General features: G+C 38.5%; 2 protein-coding genes across 5 annotated transcripts; one reads left to right on the forward strand and one right to left on the reverse strand.

Moving 5' to 3' along the window:
• Positions 1–864: 864 nt before the first annotated feature.
• LOC119135974 (V-type proton ATPase subunit C 1-A-like) lies at positions 865–6,616 on the reverse strand. The gene is made up of 13 exons (XM_037274010.1): positions 6,470–6,616; positions 6,048–6,200; positions 5,198–5,265; positions 4,063–4,148; positions 3,833–3,927; positions 3,602–3,693; positions 3,076–3,174; positions 2,928–2,996; positions 2,666–2,758; positions 2,379–2,472; positions 2,095–2,192; positions 1,852–1,978; positions 865–1,440 (listed from the first exon to the last, which is right to left on the reverse strand). Exons 2-13 carry the CDS (start codon positions 6,177–6,179, stop codon positions 1,342–1,344), a joined length of 1,152 nt encoding a protein of 383 aa, XP_037129905.1. The 5' UTR covers positions 6,180–6,200; positions 6,470–6,616; the 3' UTR covers positions 865–1,341.
• Positions 6,617–9,607: 2,991 nt separating this feature from the next.
• On the forward strand, positions 9,608–16,381 carry LOC119136500 (antizyme inhibitor 1-like). 4 transcript variants are annotated; one of them, XM_037275070.1, is made up of 12 exons: positions 9,608–9,801; positions 11,623–11,744; positions 12,172–12,374; positions 12,472–12,645; positions 13,069–13,241; positions 13,598–13,732; positions 13,875–13,956; positions 14,385–14,456; positions 14,627–14,792; positions 14,904–15,022; positions 15,267–15,481; positions 15,547–16,381. In XM_037275070.1, the coding sequence occupies exons 3-12, from the start codon at positions 12,273–12,275 to the stop codon at positions 15,659–15,661; spliced, it is 1,353 nt and encodes a 450-aa protein (XP_037130965.1). In that variant the 5' UTR covers positions 9,608–9,801; positions 11,623–11,744; positions 12,172–12,272; the 3' UTR covers positions 15,662–16,381. The 4 variants fall into 4 exon arrangements, with proteins under 4 accessions (XP_037130965.1, XP_037130963.1, XP_037130966.1 ...); XM_037275068.1 differs by lacking the exon at positions 9,608–9,801 and adding an exon at positions 10,822–11,035; XM_037275071.1 differs by lacking the exon at positions 9,608–9,801 and adding an exon at positions 10,822–11,035 and having other exon boundaries at positions 14,907–15,022.
• The last annotated feature ends 1,127 nt before the right edge of the window (positions 16,382–17,508 follow it).

The following is a 17,508-nucleotide window of genomic DNA, read 5'->3' on the forward strand; positions in this document are numbered from 1 at the left end:
GGAAAGCTCAGGCTCTTATCACGTGACGTCTCCCCCTCTCACAGCCTTGCTTTATTGTTTTTCTCTAACTGTTGTGAATCATCAAAACTGTCCAACATTCAAAGTGCTATAGCGCATTGCTTCCCAACCTTTGTTGAACCAATTAATAACATGACAAAAAATCATAAAAAAGAAAATATCCTGAAATAATAATGTACTTAATCTGTGTGTAATAGAGTCTTGCACACAAATCTAAGAGAATATCCTGAAATAATAATGCACTTAATCTGTGAAAAATCCACTCTGGTTGAACACATTTTTATGGCAACAGGTGAATACACAGGTTAACTGTACCTTCTGCCATCTAGTGGAAGAGCATTAAATTATTTTGTTTATGAGTAATCGATGCCATGGACAGGTGAACAAAGACACATTTCAGCCGTTTCCGAGTCACGGGTGAGATGGAGCCTATCCCAGGTAATAAAAGGCGGGGCACAATCGATGGATTCATAAAACAAACAAACAAACAAACAAACAAACAATAAATGAAAGCAACTTACAAACTCCAAAAATTCTTCAAATATAGGTGATGAGCATTCATTGTATGCTCCCTTTGGTGTGGACGTGGGGGAAATGCAGAAAAGAGAATGCACGAAAAATCGGAACACAGAAGTCAATCTGGCCTGAATCTTGCCCGAATTTGGCCTGGTTTGTAAGGAATGAGAGTTTTGCACTGCTGAGTCGAGACAAGATGGGTTTGAATGTGTGTGATCTTGGATTTTATTTTGTGCCGAGTTTACTTGTTTGATTGAATGATTTGTGTTGAAACAGTCTGATGTGCAAACAGTTAACACAAGCCTAACAGAAGACAACGTCATAAAAATATATTTGCATTGTTTTTTTATTGGACTGTATGTTTGACAATTTTCACATTTTGTGAACAGTGGTAGTCAATGAATTTCATCAGTAATGTTCAGATATTTTCTTCTTTAGTTTTATATACAAGACCACACTCGTGTTTTCGACACCCACAATCACACACAAATCTAATTTATGTAAAGACAATGAAGCAAACGTCTATACAGAAAAAATTATCAATACTCACAAGCACGTGTGGAATAGAAATGTAACAAAGTGAGTACCCACCAATTCACAAGGTGCAGCTTCAAAACAAATGTAAACAAGTCTTTAAAAGTCTTTTTTAAAAAGGAATAGAAGCTTGTCTGTGTGTATTTCACCCATAAGGCATGCAGCACTTACATTCAAGTGTTCAGACATGGGAGCAAGTGAGATTTGTTCCATTAAGGAGAAAAAAAACAACAACACATCAATCATCACCTTGTAGACCGAGTGGTGCGAGTCTTACACTTTGAACTCCAGAAGGTTGCAGTCAATCTTGTAATAGACGTATGGGTAATATTCTTGCTGGCTCAAATTCAAACCTGGAATATCCATTGCTGACTGGGGAGGGGGGAAGAGAAAGTCAATTGCAAGCATAAAATGCATATAAAGTGCTGTCCATACTGCAGTGGAGAATCGTTCTAGGATTGCACTGTCGGGGGATGCTTCGATGGGAGGGGAAATGTAGTTTGGATTTGAAATGTGTGTCAAACTTTGTACGTCCAACAACCCAATCCAGGCCTCAGGGACAATTTCATAAAAATAGCAATTTGTCAAGTCAGAGGCTGGAAGTAGTCAGTGTAATTTTTGGGTGGCTTGTCCTATGCAAAATTCTTAGCAGCAATTGTCTATGTCCGATCACAAATCTGAATTATACAAACAATACTGAGTCACTGAAGATCCTCCTAACCTTTCCTGTTTAGTTTTTAGTGTCAGCATTGCATGAATGTCAAAACTGTAAGCTGTACTTACATCCATGATTGCTGCTGCACTGCTGTCCAGATGTTTGTATAGATCATTGAGCACCTCCCTTAGCTTCTTTGTTGTCTTCTTGTTTGGCTGAAGTAGCATGGCCTGGAAGTTTACTGGAAGACCATACCTGAAGGGACACCACATTTCCAACAGTTATGCCACAACAGCACACTACACTTCTCTGGAAAGTGATTGAAGAAGGGAATAAGATGCAAATGCTAGCAAGTAGTCCAATTTTAGTACCTTAGAACAGATTCCACAAAGACCCTCAGTGCTTTAATGTGGATCCAAGCAATGAAGGCTTCACTGAAGTTTACTTTCAGCCATCGAACGAGTGGTCCCTGCAGCATACAAGTACAATTCAGGAACAGAAAGGCTATATCTTATTAAATCTAATTCTATGTTTTGTATTCCAATCAAGGAAGGAAACCCCAAATTTTGATGCAGTTACAGGTCCAAAACCTACTATGATAAACATTACTATTATTGCCACGCGGCTTAGCTCATAATAATCTCTTGGAACTTACAAATTGCTTCTTTTTATCTGTAGATAGCCGCGTCATCTCCTCTTTATCTGCCTTCATCTCCTCTTCATTGTACTGAAAGTCTCTCACTGAGAACCTGCATGCAGGATGTTAAGGTTGCATGAATGTAACGGAGTTAGATTTTTTTTTCCATCAGCTGAGTTCTTTGGATTTAGTTTTTTAAACAAACTGAATGAAATGATTCACTGACATTTTCATTTTCATTTTCCTTGGCCTAGTTCTCCAAATAAATGTATCATGACTTTTCTCAACAGGATTGAACACCTTACTTGTTCTCTCTGGCTTTGTGTTTGAAGTCATCAATGGCTTTCCGAAACAGAGTCACGCTGAACAATCCACTTTCATTGTCCTCAAACAAAAGACTGGAAGAAGGCCCATTATTATCAAGCAATAAAGAAAATAATAGCAAATGTACATATAAATATATTTGAATTTCAAATTTTAATAGTACACTTCCAAGAAGCAAAAACACCAAATGAAATGAAACACTTAACAAGGGCATGTCTTGCAAAATTATATGATATTGCTCACTTTGACGATCGAGGCACCACCATCTCAGCAAGTGTTTCATAGGTTTTCTGCCAGTCAGCATAAGATGCTCTGAAAATGTAACCAAGCAGGTCATCCATTGCTATATTTTATAGGACTTGTTTGTGCCTGATCGAAGATTGATACTCACTTTGGAACAACAGCAAGCAAGGTGATAAGGTACTCAGAGTCAAGAATAAAGTCTTCCTTCTTGACAATGTCAGCCAGGCTCCTTGTAAGCAGGCTCCCTCTAACGGCGGACAAGAGTATTACAAACACAGCTTTCACCCAGTGAGGGAGATCAGTGGTGACAAAGCATTTCAGAGTTGTGCTGACTTTTAAAACAGCACTGACTTGGCCGCACAAAGTCATTGATTCTTGGCGCTTGACCTATGAATAAGCATTAATGAAGTAGAAAATAACACCATTATGAGAGTATGTATTTTAGTATGTCAAGGACTGTGGTATGAAAGCTACAGTGGACGCCATCCGATTTGTTTGGGGTCTTTTAAGAAAAACAGTTTTGCTCAATTTTCAGCCAAGTATCATCGTCTAAAGTATTTTAATAATTCCTGGCACTAGACAGGGTGGTACTGCTGACACCAGCAGAAAACATTTGGACATTTACAACTAAACAGAAAATATCCCAAAAAGTATTTCTGAGAAAGCTCACTAACGCATTTTTCCTTTCAAGGTTCTGTAGGTTTCCTTTCAGGTTGTTATAAGCTGATGCTCGGGTCTTCAAATCGTGGTCAATCTGGGTAACTTGCTGTAAAATAAGAATCACAAAAAATGAACAGAGCCTATTTTAGAACACCTAACTTCAAAGGGCATGGTTATAGATTATCCCACCATGAACTGACCAAAATATTTGACATATTTATTACATTTCAATGTAAGCCTCCTACCTTTGAGATAATTTCTGAAATGTTTTTAAGTGATTGCTTGATAGGGTACTTGGCCATGTCCCATTGAAATCGTGTGATGTAGGTAACAAGATCAACTGTGGGGAAAGAAATGTTTAAAAAGAAAGAGAAAGACTTGTTATTCATGAATGACATAACACATTATTCACGCTGTCGGTATGATATACAATCACTTTTATTTTTGCTACTAGAACTGAATCATGTCAATTTACCTCCATTAGCCAGTAAATTCTCCTGCACTTTGTCTCGACTGTCTTCCAACACATCTGCCATGTACTGGGCCACCTTCTTCACTACACTGTGAACAGTTGTGAGTCATCAAAACACCCATCAAAATCTTGCACAATTTTACAAAAAAAAAAGTTTCACACAATCCTGCTGAGAAAAAGGAATGACAAGATTGTCTACAACATGGGAGCCAATCAGAGTTCAAGATTTTTTACCGCAGTTTAACCCAAGACAAGGCAGAAGAGGAAAAAAATTCGAATGAAATTAATTTGACACATTTAAGTTTACTTTTGAATTTCATGTCAATCTTGTCCTTGTTTCGACAACAACACCGGTCTGCATTAAATTGGCATACAATGGTGACGCTAACTCATGACTATCACTTGATGAAAGGGTGCACATGGAAAATCACAGTTTCCCAGGTTTTTCATAAACAGTTTATTCATGCACTTCAAAAATGGGGAAAAAAAGAAAAATAATAAGAAAGAAATAAACACCTAATGTGTAACAGAAAAACTGGAGTATATAGGGGAAAAATAAATGGTATCACTTTCTTCAGTGCATAAAAATTGATCTGAAAAGTATTTGTCAGTCTTTTTTTTTTTTTAATGCAGACCAGTGTGAAAATAGCAGCTAAGTATTTGTTTTCCATATACAAATGAGGAATTGGTAGGCTATATCAAACTGAGCTGTTAGTTTGGCCTTATACATTTTTGGCAACATCTACAGAGGAAGCACCGTGTGGCTAAAACTGTATACTCAAAAATGGGAAATTTTGACGTCAGAATTTCCAAAGGACTACAGCAGACGTTCAAATATACTTGCGAAACATAAGCCACTGGCTATAAATACAACTAATGAAAAAACTGTTGGTGTGCCACCAAACTGCAAATTGCCAAGTTTGTACAGCAGGTCTTCTTGCTAGCCTCAGCACCATGTGAAATTCCTCATTGTTACAAGACAAGAGAAGGGAAGGGAATAAACCAATAGCTATCATGGAGCTGGGAATGTTTGCATGCAATATGAGATCTTCCATGCACTACAATGCATGTTCATTAACATTGATACTGCATCTAAATATGCATTTAGAAACGAACCAAAACTGCAAATTTAACTTACCTTTCAACAAAGGAATCAAACTTGGCCAATTCATCAGACAGCCCAACTAAGACATCTAGTGTCCCAACCTAGTTATGGACACACAAGTAAAGAACAAAACGTACATTATTAATTATTTTGTCATTTGGTTCATTTTGTGGTAAAAGTGAGACAGGCTGTGTTTAAACAGTGGCTTCTAGGGTCCAGTCAGCCTACAGTGACAACTAGGGGGCCATGTGTACTTAGGATGGCGCCTCGTTGTCCAGAGTCACTCATGCATTACTAAAAGTTCCAGGAGGGCATTGCAGGGCTGTGTGGTATCAAGGTCAATGGGGTTACGTTCCTTAAGCACAGACAGAACCAAACCAGATGAGCTGAGCTGCTCTGGATGAAAGCTTCACCAAATCAACACTTCAACATGCAAACACAAGATCTCATCAAAGGCTGCTTTCCCTACACAGAGGCGGCTTACTCTTGACAGTGGATCCATTAGGTGAGTGCGTCATTTGGTTTTCTTTTCTTGTTTTAATGAATGTTTTGTAAAGAGGGAAACATTAAGGCATTGTGATCAATTCAAAAAAAGCTGTGGTTAATTCAGTGACTGGACACAAAAAGTAGAGTACTGAAATCCGAGGCAAGAGCTGAATCAAGATTTCTGCAACAACAAAGACTGCAATGCTGAGTTTCATTTATATTTGTGCTTTGCTATATTTTACGAGACACAACTCTTCATGTGGCACTCCACTGTGCATGTAACTAATGTTGTGACCCTAAAAGTAACTACAGAGTCCTTACATTCGTTATGATTGTAAATTATTCAATCAAAAGCAAATGATATACGCTCCGGTGAAGCCTGTAGGTCCACACTAACCTTCAGGTCAGGGATGCTGAACTTGTGGTTGCTGGAAAGATTATTGTTGCGTGTGGTGGCCGTCATCATTTTGTCCCATGTTTGCTGACAGGTCTTTTCTCCCGGAGCAGAGATTAACCAAAACTCAGTCATTGTGCTGGCAGCCAGAGAAATCTGAGAGAAGACGTTTAGCCTTTTAATTCCAGTTTTGTTTTGTTTTTTGTTTTTTGTCAACCAGGATTTTTGATCAATCTCAAAGTCAGTTCTTGTGGATCACAATAAAATGTGCATATATAATTTAACTAAAAACCCGCAAGACTAAAAGATTGTTATGATAGAGCAAATTCAACAGGGACTAGCCACCGCTAGACATTCGCTTCCTATGAGAAATGGTCGTCTCCATATCGTGGTTAGTACAGATTGACAGTTAACGCTATACTCACCCGTATATTTAAATGTGACTGTTATGACAGCTCTAACCCGTTGAGTCGTCTTAAAGAATCTTACTAACTCTCATTGTTGATTGCTATTGAACCACTGTTGACAGCAGCATCAGTGTCAGGTGACCAGCCAGCCATAGGAAGCGGAAGTTCTCGCCAACATTCAAAAATAAAACTCAATAGCGCCAATAGTTGATTGGTTGGGGTTACTGCAGAAGATAAAGTGCGCTCACATATTTGTACGCTCCATGTGAAGCAGCGTAAAATTCAAACAATGTAAATTCACTCATATTATTATATTAAATCCCTGTGATGGATATATTTGAGAGATTCTAAGTCAACAACTTCTTGCAACTTTTATTGTACATACCCTTTTCAGCCTGAAGTTTGTCTGATTTGACGTAGTAGTTAAAAAGAAAAAAATGGGAGGTTAGACAAGAATTCTAAAATTGCGGGATTTTTTCACCCACCAAATTAGATATGAACTAAATTCCTTGTACTACAAGAACCTAACCCTCCACCCCAGACTTCAGGGCCAGTCAACATTCCAAGTGCATTATGAATGTATCCAAAAAGTTGCCAAAAGCTTTTGGATGCCGAGTCAGCAGCATTTTTTTTTAAAGATTCTAAATGTAGAAAAGTGACCTCAGGTTTCCTGACATTGGGTGTCTCCAGTACAAATTCCAAGGAAAACGCCCCCAAAGGGACATGTTTATAGTTCAGTGGGTCTGGGGTTCATTGTTTGGGACACAATGCTTGGTCTGCCTGGAGCCAACCCTCCACATCAAACAGCAGGGTGAGTTTGCCCCTGGCTGGCTTCGTTCCAGACTGCTGGGATGTTATCAGGACTCAGACAATCTAAAAAGCTGTCGCAGAAATGCAGACTTGCAGGTGTCACAGCCTGACAATTGACAACTTCTCAATTAACCTCAACAATATTTTTGTTTGCTTTTTGTGTTCTTAGGAGAAATAGTTCCATCTCTAGTGGGCATGTAGCAAATACTTAAGTTTAGACTCAAATGTAGTGCGGCATGGCTCAGTGGTAGAGTGGTCGTCTTCTAACCCAGAGGTTAGGGCCCCGAGCCTCGGCCATTGTGATCATTGCGATGTATCCTTTAGCAAGACACTATAATCCAAGTTTCGCCTGACGCTGCGTCATCAGTAGGCCAAGGAGGTAACACTGTTAAGTGCGCTTTACAAAGGTATAAAAGCGCTATATAATAGAGGTGAAAGCCCATTTACCACAAATAGTGAAATGCTTTTTGATTTTTTTCATGCACATCCTTTTGATTTGATAGTTTCAGATGTATACATCCACTTAAATCTTACTTAAGTTACTGATAATTGTGCACATTCAGTGAAATACATGCATATTTCTAAAGACACATGTGTACATGTCTATGCACTCCATGTTCCGAAAACACTATAATGGAAAATGGCTGTTCCCGGCAGTAAAATACATTTCTTATAGAAACATTGCTCGTAGATAAACTGTAAATGTTATGAAGTATACAAATAGTCAAGTCGTTATTATCTTCACGCTGGGGAAATAAGGGCGAGCCATTCTGTTGAGCAGTCAGTCATCGTATATCGCTTCCCCATTTTGATACAATTGTTTCAAAATGGCATGTATGGGAACAGCCCACAGATAAGCTAGTCCTTTTAAATGGCATGATGTGGGGAAAAAAAGAACTGTTGCAGACAAGACAACAGACAAGTGGTTGGCTTGGTTGCCTCACAGTTGAGATTCTGGGATCAAATTCATTCTTGTGTGGAGTTTGCATATTCGCCCCGTTGGTTTTACTTGTGTATCTGGCGCTCCATAAACAGTTATAACAAATGATTCCCAATTTTGAATCAAAGTTCTTTGATGAACATTCCCTTGGAATATCTGTCATGCACACATAGTGAGTGTCTTTACACAGCCCTGCTTAATATTCAGATGAGTCAGAGGAAATGTTTGTATTCCTTTTACTTAGCAACACCTCTGAGTGACTTCAGTTATGTAAGACCACACAATATGATAGATTTAGCTTGTTAGTCACGTCCATACTATGAATTAATTAACTCTATCGTAACAAATGGGAACATTATTTAGGGTACCTAATCTTAGAGGAGTTTTTGATACTGAATTGTTGATTCCCAGTTGTTATTTGGTCATTCCAGCCGGTCTATTCAGGGTTGAGGTCATCTATAATACAGTGCCTGCAAATAAGAATTCCTCCTGCACAGTGCAGCCACTGAATTTTTCCCCCACAGTGGGTGGAACACATGGCTTGCATACCCAAGGGCTGGATGGCTATTATGATCCAAACAATGGAAATTAAACATTGTGCATTACCGGAAGCAGCTTTAGATGCTATGTGTGATTGGACTTACGTATAGCGTCCTATTTAGTGTCAGAGAAAAACAAAACACGGAACAGCTTTTGTACTGCAGTCCAAGAACAAATTGTTACCTTTCCAACTCTTCAAGGCATCCTTGAAAAGTTAACCTATTCTCATGGGACAAATTCTGGTATTGTTTGCAATATACCCGTAATAAGGAATTTACGTCTTTACACTCACTAATATATAAGATTAGTCTAAGGGAATGTTATTCATCAATTTTATATTTGTTGTCCTTAATTAAACAGGTTGTGCTAATTGTCTCAGTGCAGTTTAACAAAATCCCCAAACACACGTGACCCAAACTGAAATTGAAATCCGGAGAAGTCCCTAACCCTATCATGCTGTCGTTGTATCATTTATTTATTTATTTATTTAATCAATTGTAGATCAGTTTGTTGGGGGGGGGGGGGCTACCACATAGTCAAAGGTAAATAAGCAATAAGTCTATCATCAACAGGCCCTTTACATGCAGTTTGTGATCTCGGTTTGACATGACCATGTATTGTATCTATATACTACTGAATTTCTGTTTCATATGTGTGTGCTTGTGCGTCAGTAAGTATCCAAACAGATCCAGAGAGAGATTTCTGTCAAGTTCAACAAGTAGTTAAGCTCTCCTTGGCATCCACCTCTTGAGGAGGGACATATGCAAATAGAAAATGGTGCTCCTAGAAAAAACCCATTGCCTCAGACTTTTGCATGTTCAGAGATCAGAAACTCAACTGACATACAACAAATAAGGAAAGGTAATTGATTTGGAATTTGGCCCAAGGAAAAAATGCATTCATCCATGTGTTTGGTACTACCAGTTGGATTCATTCTCTAAAGGGCTCATTCTGATTCCTTGAAAAAGAAATCATCTACAATCATCATCTACAAACTTCTTTTGGATAGCAGTTATCTTCATCTATAAGGCATGGGAAACACAATGAAGACTTAACCCAGGTAATTAGCAAAGTTTACAAGTTGGAATTTACATTTTATAAGACAGTAATTATTTTTATGAATCCATGAATTGCTTTGATAATTCTGACATATTTTCTGTAAATTATACAACATCCACAATGTAGTACATGTCATAAATATTGCAAATGTTCATCAATATATATAAAGCATACATTTTAAGGTCCTTTAACAGTTGGGCGTAGTGGCAGAAATTCTGTGTGAGACTTAACTCTGGTAATTAGCGAAGTTTATAAAGTCATAATATAGAATTTTCATTTTGGTTTCGTCATGGATTTTTCCAAGTCATGATTTGCTTGGCTCTTGCTTATGCTGGTGACATAGTAAACAAGCATAAGCACAAATACATAGTACTGATTATATATAAAACATGCATATTGACAATGTTTATGGTTTACTAGTAGAAATACTGAGTCAATATTGCTGCCAGTTCTACGTATCAAACAATATTAACGTCATCGCGCTCTGAATTAATGATACGGTACAGCACACTACACTACACTACACTACACAATGCCAATGTAGACGGTTATTGATTTATTTATTTAATCCATTGCACATCAAAGTCCTCGAGATTCAAAAGCAATTTCGATTTAGTAGAAGGTCACACTAAATATCTTTTCTAAATACAACAATGTACGTACACTTTTCTTGTTAGAAACGAGAGCCAAGAAATTGACATTTGATTTCAGCTCAGACGAAAATAAATAAATAAATAGGAAAGTGGAGAATTTTGCTTTGTGAATATGAAACTTTCCCAAAAGCAGTAGAACATTAACATGTTTAAGTGGAGTATTCTCAAATTCAAAACCGGCTATAATATATTTGGTTCTAATGTCTATACATATATTAGTCTAAGTGAGTATAAATTTCATTCTATCATTCCAAAGTTTAGAAGTAATAGGGCAGTTGTAGAAATGGTGAATTGTAATTTCAGGGTCAGATGTTTAATGTTTTTGTTTTGTTTAAACCGGACATAAAGCATTGACGTACTTTCACGCTGCCTACTGACACTTCCGCCACGATTGAGGTTCCCTGTGTCGCCACTAGTGTGTTGTTATTTGGGCCGACAAAATCTGGCCGTGTTATCGTAATTTGAGTCAATCCCAACTCCCATGGCAGTATTTATTTTCTCCTTTAGTAATCCCACCACTTGTTAAAAATTCCGCCCAAAAGGAAAAAGCGTTCTGTCCCCTCTTTTGGGTTTCCGACGAACGTAAGTAGCTACGCGTGTCGACAGCTAGCTTGTTAGCATGCGTTAAAATGAATGGCGATTCACATTAGTTTAGTCCGGTTTGCTTTTAACGTTGAAATCTGAAATGAATATGCAAAGTAATGCCACAAAATAAATTTCCAATTTCTGCCTACTACGCGAAACTAGATCGCCAAATTACCGATGCTACGCTGTTGTGCTGTTTGAATGAGTCAGAGACCAACTGATCATGTTTAGTTCTGGTGCTGCGTCATTTTGACTATTACTGCATTAGCTATATATTACAGCTCATTCAAAGCTAATAACGTCAGTCTTGACGTCAGTAAATAGCACGATTAACATAATCTTTATTGCCTGCCCCACCCCCTAAAACACAAAAACAGTACGCATTTTTCTTTCCTTTCCTGATTACTTTTCTTGCTGTTTGAAACAACCACTCTAACCTTAAGTGTTAGCTTGGACTGTTAGTTAATTTAGCTTTTATTAATTGCGCAACAAAATGGATTATGTGTATTCAGGTAAATATTTGTATTTCTGCCCTGAAATGCTGTCAGCGATTGATCGTTCCTTCCTCATCTGTATAACTGCAGGTGTATAATAACTATCCGGAGGATCTAGGGGCGGCTCTGTACCGGGAGCCATTTGACTTCAACGCCGAGCCACCTTGGGATCCTAGCTGATAGTGGAAGAGTTCGCCCAAGGACTCATCCATGTAAGTTTTTAATACTGCAAAACATATTGCATATAATATTTGAGGGGAGAATGGGTTGATCCGTGTATGGTGGTTCTCAGAAAGTATGGTTCAACCAGAAGTATACAACACTTTTATACCAAAGTAGTACACCAGTATGAATCTCAAATGCACTTATAGTGACCGTGTAATTTTATTTTTTTATCAGGAAAAATCTCTTTTAAAGCTGAACTAGTAAGTTCTCAGTGTCCTTATTTAATATTGGTTACTTATTTGGTTAATAAGAAGAATCGTACAACTTAGTAACTGCAGGACTTTGTATTTGTTGCAAAGAGTGTGAGCCATGTGGCCATAGCTTAGCTTTTGAGAATGTGTCCTACTCAACTCAACAAGCACTGAAGAGCCAAAGTAGAAATGTGTCATCACGTCTTTTCTGATTGTCTTACAGTTTGTTGCATAAGCCTAGGACCCAGGGGCTCCAGAGAGAGACATCACTTCAGACTAGCCATATTTTTTTATGCCTGTTGGACACAGAACACGGTTGAGAGGATGAAAGGAATCTCAGACGAACCACATTTTTCAGTGGGCCTTCTGGAAGGTGGCACGTTGCTCTGTGATGTGATTGACAATCACATCTATGAACAAACCTTGGTAAATGATCTCATGTTGGCAAACCATATTTCGAGATTGCATTTGTATCTGGATTCATTTTTTTTACATGTTTATTTTTTATTCTTTTCTTCCCCAGTCTGAGAAGAAAGCATTCTTTGTTGCAGACCTAGGAGTTATAATGAGACAGCATGTTCGCTGGCGAACACACATGGCCCAAATTCGTCCTTTCTATCCTGTCAGGTGCAACAGCAGCCAAGGTGTTATTGAAGTACTGGCTGCTCTTGGTACTGGATTCATATGTCACAACAAGGTAGCTGACATGAAAATAATTGTACATGTTAAATCAATGTCACTGTTTTGTTCAAAGACACGCTAATGTGTCAAATGTCTTTCACTGCTGTTGGGTCAAAACCTCCCATTTTACAAGTAGGTAGGTTTAATATTTTTTCACATATTGATTGTCGTGTGGTGTTTATTTTTATTATTTTTTTTTTTAGAAAATAGAGAACCAATTTAAAATGTTGAAAATGGCTTGTTGCCTTTGATGATGCTGTGTTTTTGGGTCCCCCAAAAAGTGAGGATTTTGGAGGTACAAGAATTTTTGCCCAACACCAGTGATGCACCTAATCAACTCGGGAGCTGAATAATGAAAGATCTCTCTTGAAAAATTGGCATTGTCAATATTTAGATGGAGTCAATCTAAAGGAAACTTTACTGTCCCTTCGTATTTCAGTTTGAACTTGAGCTGGTGCAGAGCCACGGAATTCCATCAGAAGATATCATCTACAGTGGCGTTTGCAAACAGGTTTCCCAAATCAAGTATGCTGCAAAGAATGGCATTGACCTCCTGGTTTGTGATAATGAAGCAGAGCTGCGCAAGATTTCACGCTCTCACCCAAATGCTAAGTAAGTATTATGCAAAGAATGACGAGGGTTGAAGTTGGCAAGGTATTTGTTGTCGTAGTGCTTAATTGAGAATGAAGAATAATTGCAAAGTATCTTGAGACAAACTTCCTTGTATGTTCAAAGACTAGTGATGGCAAGATCAACAGAATGTCTTGATACACAGAAACTCATGGGCATGATGTACACATGCATCTTTAGGGCAGCTGTGTAACAATGCAATTTTGGGATGAAATCAGTTTCACTGTACTTTTTTACATCTCTGCATTCAATACAGAAAATATATGCAGCACTCTTATTAGCCTGAAGGTTGATCTTTGAACAGAACACACTATTAGCAGCACTTTTCCTTTGTTTAGGCTGCTGCTTCAGATGTCAACAGAAGCATCCAGGCAGGACAATGAATTGAGCATGTCATTTGGCTGTTCCCTCAAAGACTGTCGACATCTGCTCGAGAGTGCAAAGGAGCTGGGTGTGCAGGTGGTGGGAGTTAGGTGAGTTCTCGTCCAAATTGTACTATTATAATATACTGATGACTTTATCTTTACAATAGCATTTGCATGCAACAATTTCTTTTCACTCAAATGGAAACATTTGATTCTTTAATCTTTAAGCAACTTGTTTTTCCTGTTTCAGATTCCTGATTTCACATGACTGCAAGGATGAGCATGTGTACACCAATACTATCTCTGACGCTCGCTGTGTTTTTGATATGGCGGTGAGTAAAAAATCATGCCTGTGCATTTGCATTCAAGGCTGACCCAAAAAAGCTCCCCCCAAAAGAGGTGTAAAAAAATCAATTGGTTTATACTACTAATTTTCTACCTCAATGGACTTCAAATAAAAAAATTGCGGTATGCCTAGAAATGTTTGGGCACTCACAATTACTGCACCCAATGTGTCAATTGAGATCACTTTTTTTGAGAGGAGCCCCACACTAACAAGACCAGTGCCGCAAGGAACGCAAGCTTGTTCTGCTCTAATGTAACAGTGCATTAATATTATTGACAGTTATGGCTTAAATTCAGTAACTTTTGAACATCATTTTTTTAAATCATTTTTCACAGTCACTTTTATATACGTATATATGTATTATTTTTTGGCCCTGATTGTAGTTTAACATTTATTAATTTTTGTCTGTTCTAGGAAGAAATTGGTTACAAACTGAAAATTTTAGACATTGGAGGTGGCTTTGGCTCAGATACCCAGTTGGAACGGGTTAGTACACTTCATCAGTCCTTTTTTGTACTACAAATGGAGACAAGAATTTAACCTAACTAAAGCTACAATAATCTTAAACACAAAACAAAAAAACTACAGTCAGTCATCTTGACAAAGACTCAATATGATTATAATATAAAGTAATTTGGTGCCAATATCTGTTGTAGATCAATCATGCAGTCATGTCTATGGTGGACCAATACTTCCCCCCTCTTAGTGGAGTCAGCATCATTGCGGAGCCAGGCACCTATTTTGTGTCCTCCGCTTTAACCCTGGCTGTCAACATCATCTCGAAAGAAGTGGCGCTGCGTGACTGCCAAGATCGAGCACATGGTCTGTGGCATTGTACTGGCAGGCAGCAAATGGATCATTTGAAACTGAAAATTGCATGTACAACTGTAATATTAAAGTATCCATAACATTTTGTGTAATCTCCCCACTAAGCAGATGATCTATCCCCTGGAGATGAGCCAAAGTTCCAGTACTACATGAATGAAGGGGTCTATGGATCCTTTGCCTGTAAACTTACTGAAATGGTGATCACTGCTCCAACTGTTCAGATGGTGAGCCTTTATAATCTTTTTTTTTTTTTTTTGGCAGCTGCCCACCTTTTCTGCCACCGACCTGCACAGCACAACACTGTATAGCAGTAGCAGTGTGCACGTAATATATGGGTTGCCCATGCAGTGCTGTGCAAAGTGCAGTGTGATAAGGGCTTTGTTTAAAAACTTCAGTATTAAATCAATAAGATCAAAGATGGAGGGATTTTAATGTCAATTACAAAAGTTTGTCTTTGTATGCTGGCAGAGCACTTGTTCCAAAGGTCCAGTGTTCAGCAGCAGCCTGTGGGGCCCCTCTGGTGATGACCTCGACCTGGTCATGGAGAACTGTCTGCTGCCTGAGCTCAACATCGGAGATTGGCTCACGTTCAGTCACGCAGGAGCCTATTCTGTCGGCCAGCCTTTTTGCACCTCTGATTCATCCACACCACCTGTATTCTACTTTGTCTCCTCTAGGGACTGGTAAGGACTTCATTGCTGTGTCAACAAATCTTGACTGTGAGTGATTTGCAATCATCCTCCACCAGGTATGAGATGCAAGATTCGGGTATCACCCAAGAGGCACCACTGAAGAATTTGTCATTGGTCCCCTATTTCCTCAATGCCTGCCTAACAGATGCGGCACTTTCCATCCCAGCTTAGCTGTAACCAGAGCGCCACTGGTTTCTGTAACTCATTAGTGTTCCAGGCTGTATTTGTTAGGACAGAAAGAGCTACTAAACAAAATGGATGACTCCTTGAGCATAGACTAGTGTTTGCACTAATAATAGTAATTTTAAAATATAATATAAAGTAATTGTCTTCATCGCCAGTCTTGTAGGATGTGTATCTCTTGAACAATGTATTTAAACTGTCTAAAGCGGTTTTTAAGATCTTGTATTTAATTGGTTGTATAGTATATTTTGTGTAAAGAGAGTTTGCACACTGCATTTAAAGGGAGTGTTTTGGTGTTTAAACTTTGTACATGACAGTGGAGTCCCATGTTGAGTGCAGTGCAGTGAGGTGCACGGTGTGCATAAACACTTGTACTGGTCCGATTGGAAAGGCAATGATGGAAAATTAAGTCTGCTCTTTGCTGCCTCGCTGACCACTGAAGTTCTGGCATCTCATGTGACAGAAAGCAGGTTTAGTAGAAAAGCATGTACCGCTGAGGGAGCAAAGTAAGTGTGGGTGGCTGAATCTGCAAATATGGTCTAGGTTATTTATAATGCCAGAAACCTCACTTTGTTTTCATTGTTTTTGCCTAATTGTTAAATATGTAAGATTATTCGGTCTAGTTGAAGTGCATATTGTCTCCTTGTTTGAAGTGTGTAGTTGTAGCCATGCTTGTCAAAATGAATAAAATTGTGGTCAAATCAATCATTCACCTGACAAAATAACTTACAGCAAACCACATAGGCACATTACATTAAAGAATACAAGATATCTATCCATCTAGGGGCCTTTCAAATCCTTTGAAATAATTTGCCAATAGTCCATAAATATATAATTCATCCAAATTCTCAATCATTTGGCAGCTGTAAAAGCAGGTATTTAATCTGTTTAGAAAGATTTAACATAACCCAAGTTCTTGTTTGGGTCAGATCACAGAGGATGGCCTCAGGCAGGCAGGCCCAAGGATTAGGTAAGTCTCAGCTGTCTAGACCCTCCAGCAAAACACAGAACAAGAACAACAGGCCGTCTGGTGACACAATGGAGAAATTCACACGAAGACTTGCGGTCTGGCACCAAAGGTGTTCCTCAAAAGCACATGAGCCATGGGGTGGAGAGTTGCTTTTTGCAGTTTGTATGATTCAGATTTGACTATTCTTAACAGGAATACTGTACTTGCCCAATCATGATGGTCCACAGCTCACATAATACCGTAATTGATAATTGTCTACTATGCAATACCATGTAGTCTATACAATAATAGCACAAAACAAAGTCTTTCTGTCAATTGTGGCAATACAACATGTCCCTCCCTCCATCAATTGATTAAGTGCAGAATCAAAGACGTGAGCATCACTTAAAAGGAGCATTAAGTATTGAAGTAGTACTTTTGTTCCACACTTTGATATTGGAGGATATATTAAAAGAATGCATCAGGTATTCATTATTTTGCAGATTTTGTGTAATTACAGCGCAGTAAGTATTAAGTTTTTCACCGGCCCTATAACCAGTTTTCTGTAAACCTCAGCCTCCAAAAGCTCTTAAATCACTGCAGATTCTTTTGGTAACAAAAGGTGCTTGCAATATAATTTCTACAAATGACATTGGGAATTTTGGTAGATTTTTGCAAGAATCATGGAAGTTGATGCATAAGATTTGCTTCTACGGGCCGCATAAAATAAAGTGCCGCCCAGGATCTGGCCCCTGGGCCTTGGGTTTGACACCTGTATGATAGGCTATGGTGGGTCTGAAAATGGATACCAGTCAATTACAATGCATCTATTGTGGAAATTTTGAAGAAAAGTCATCAAATTTCGGGGAATGACAGTCAATGCAGT

Source organism: Syngnathus acus, chromosome 16, assembly GCF_901709675.1.
Source record: "Syngnathus acus chromosome 16, fSynAcu1.2, whole genome shotgun sequence".
In the NCBI taxonomy this organism is placed as follows: Eukaryota; Metazoa; Chordata; class Actinopteri; order Syngnathiformes; family Syngnathidae; genus Syngnathus; species Syngnathus acus.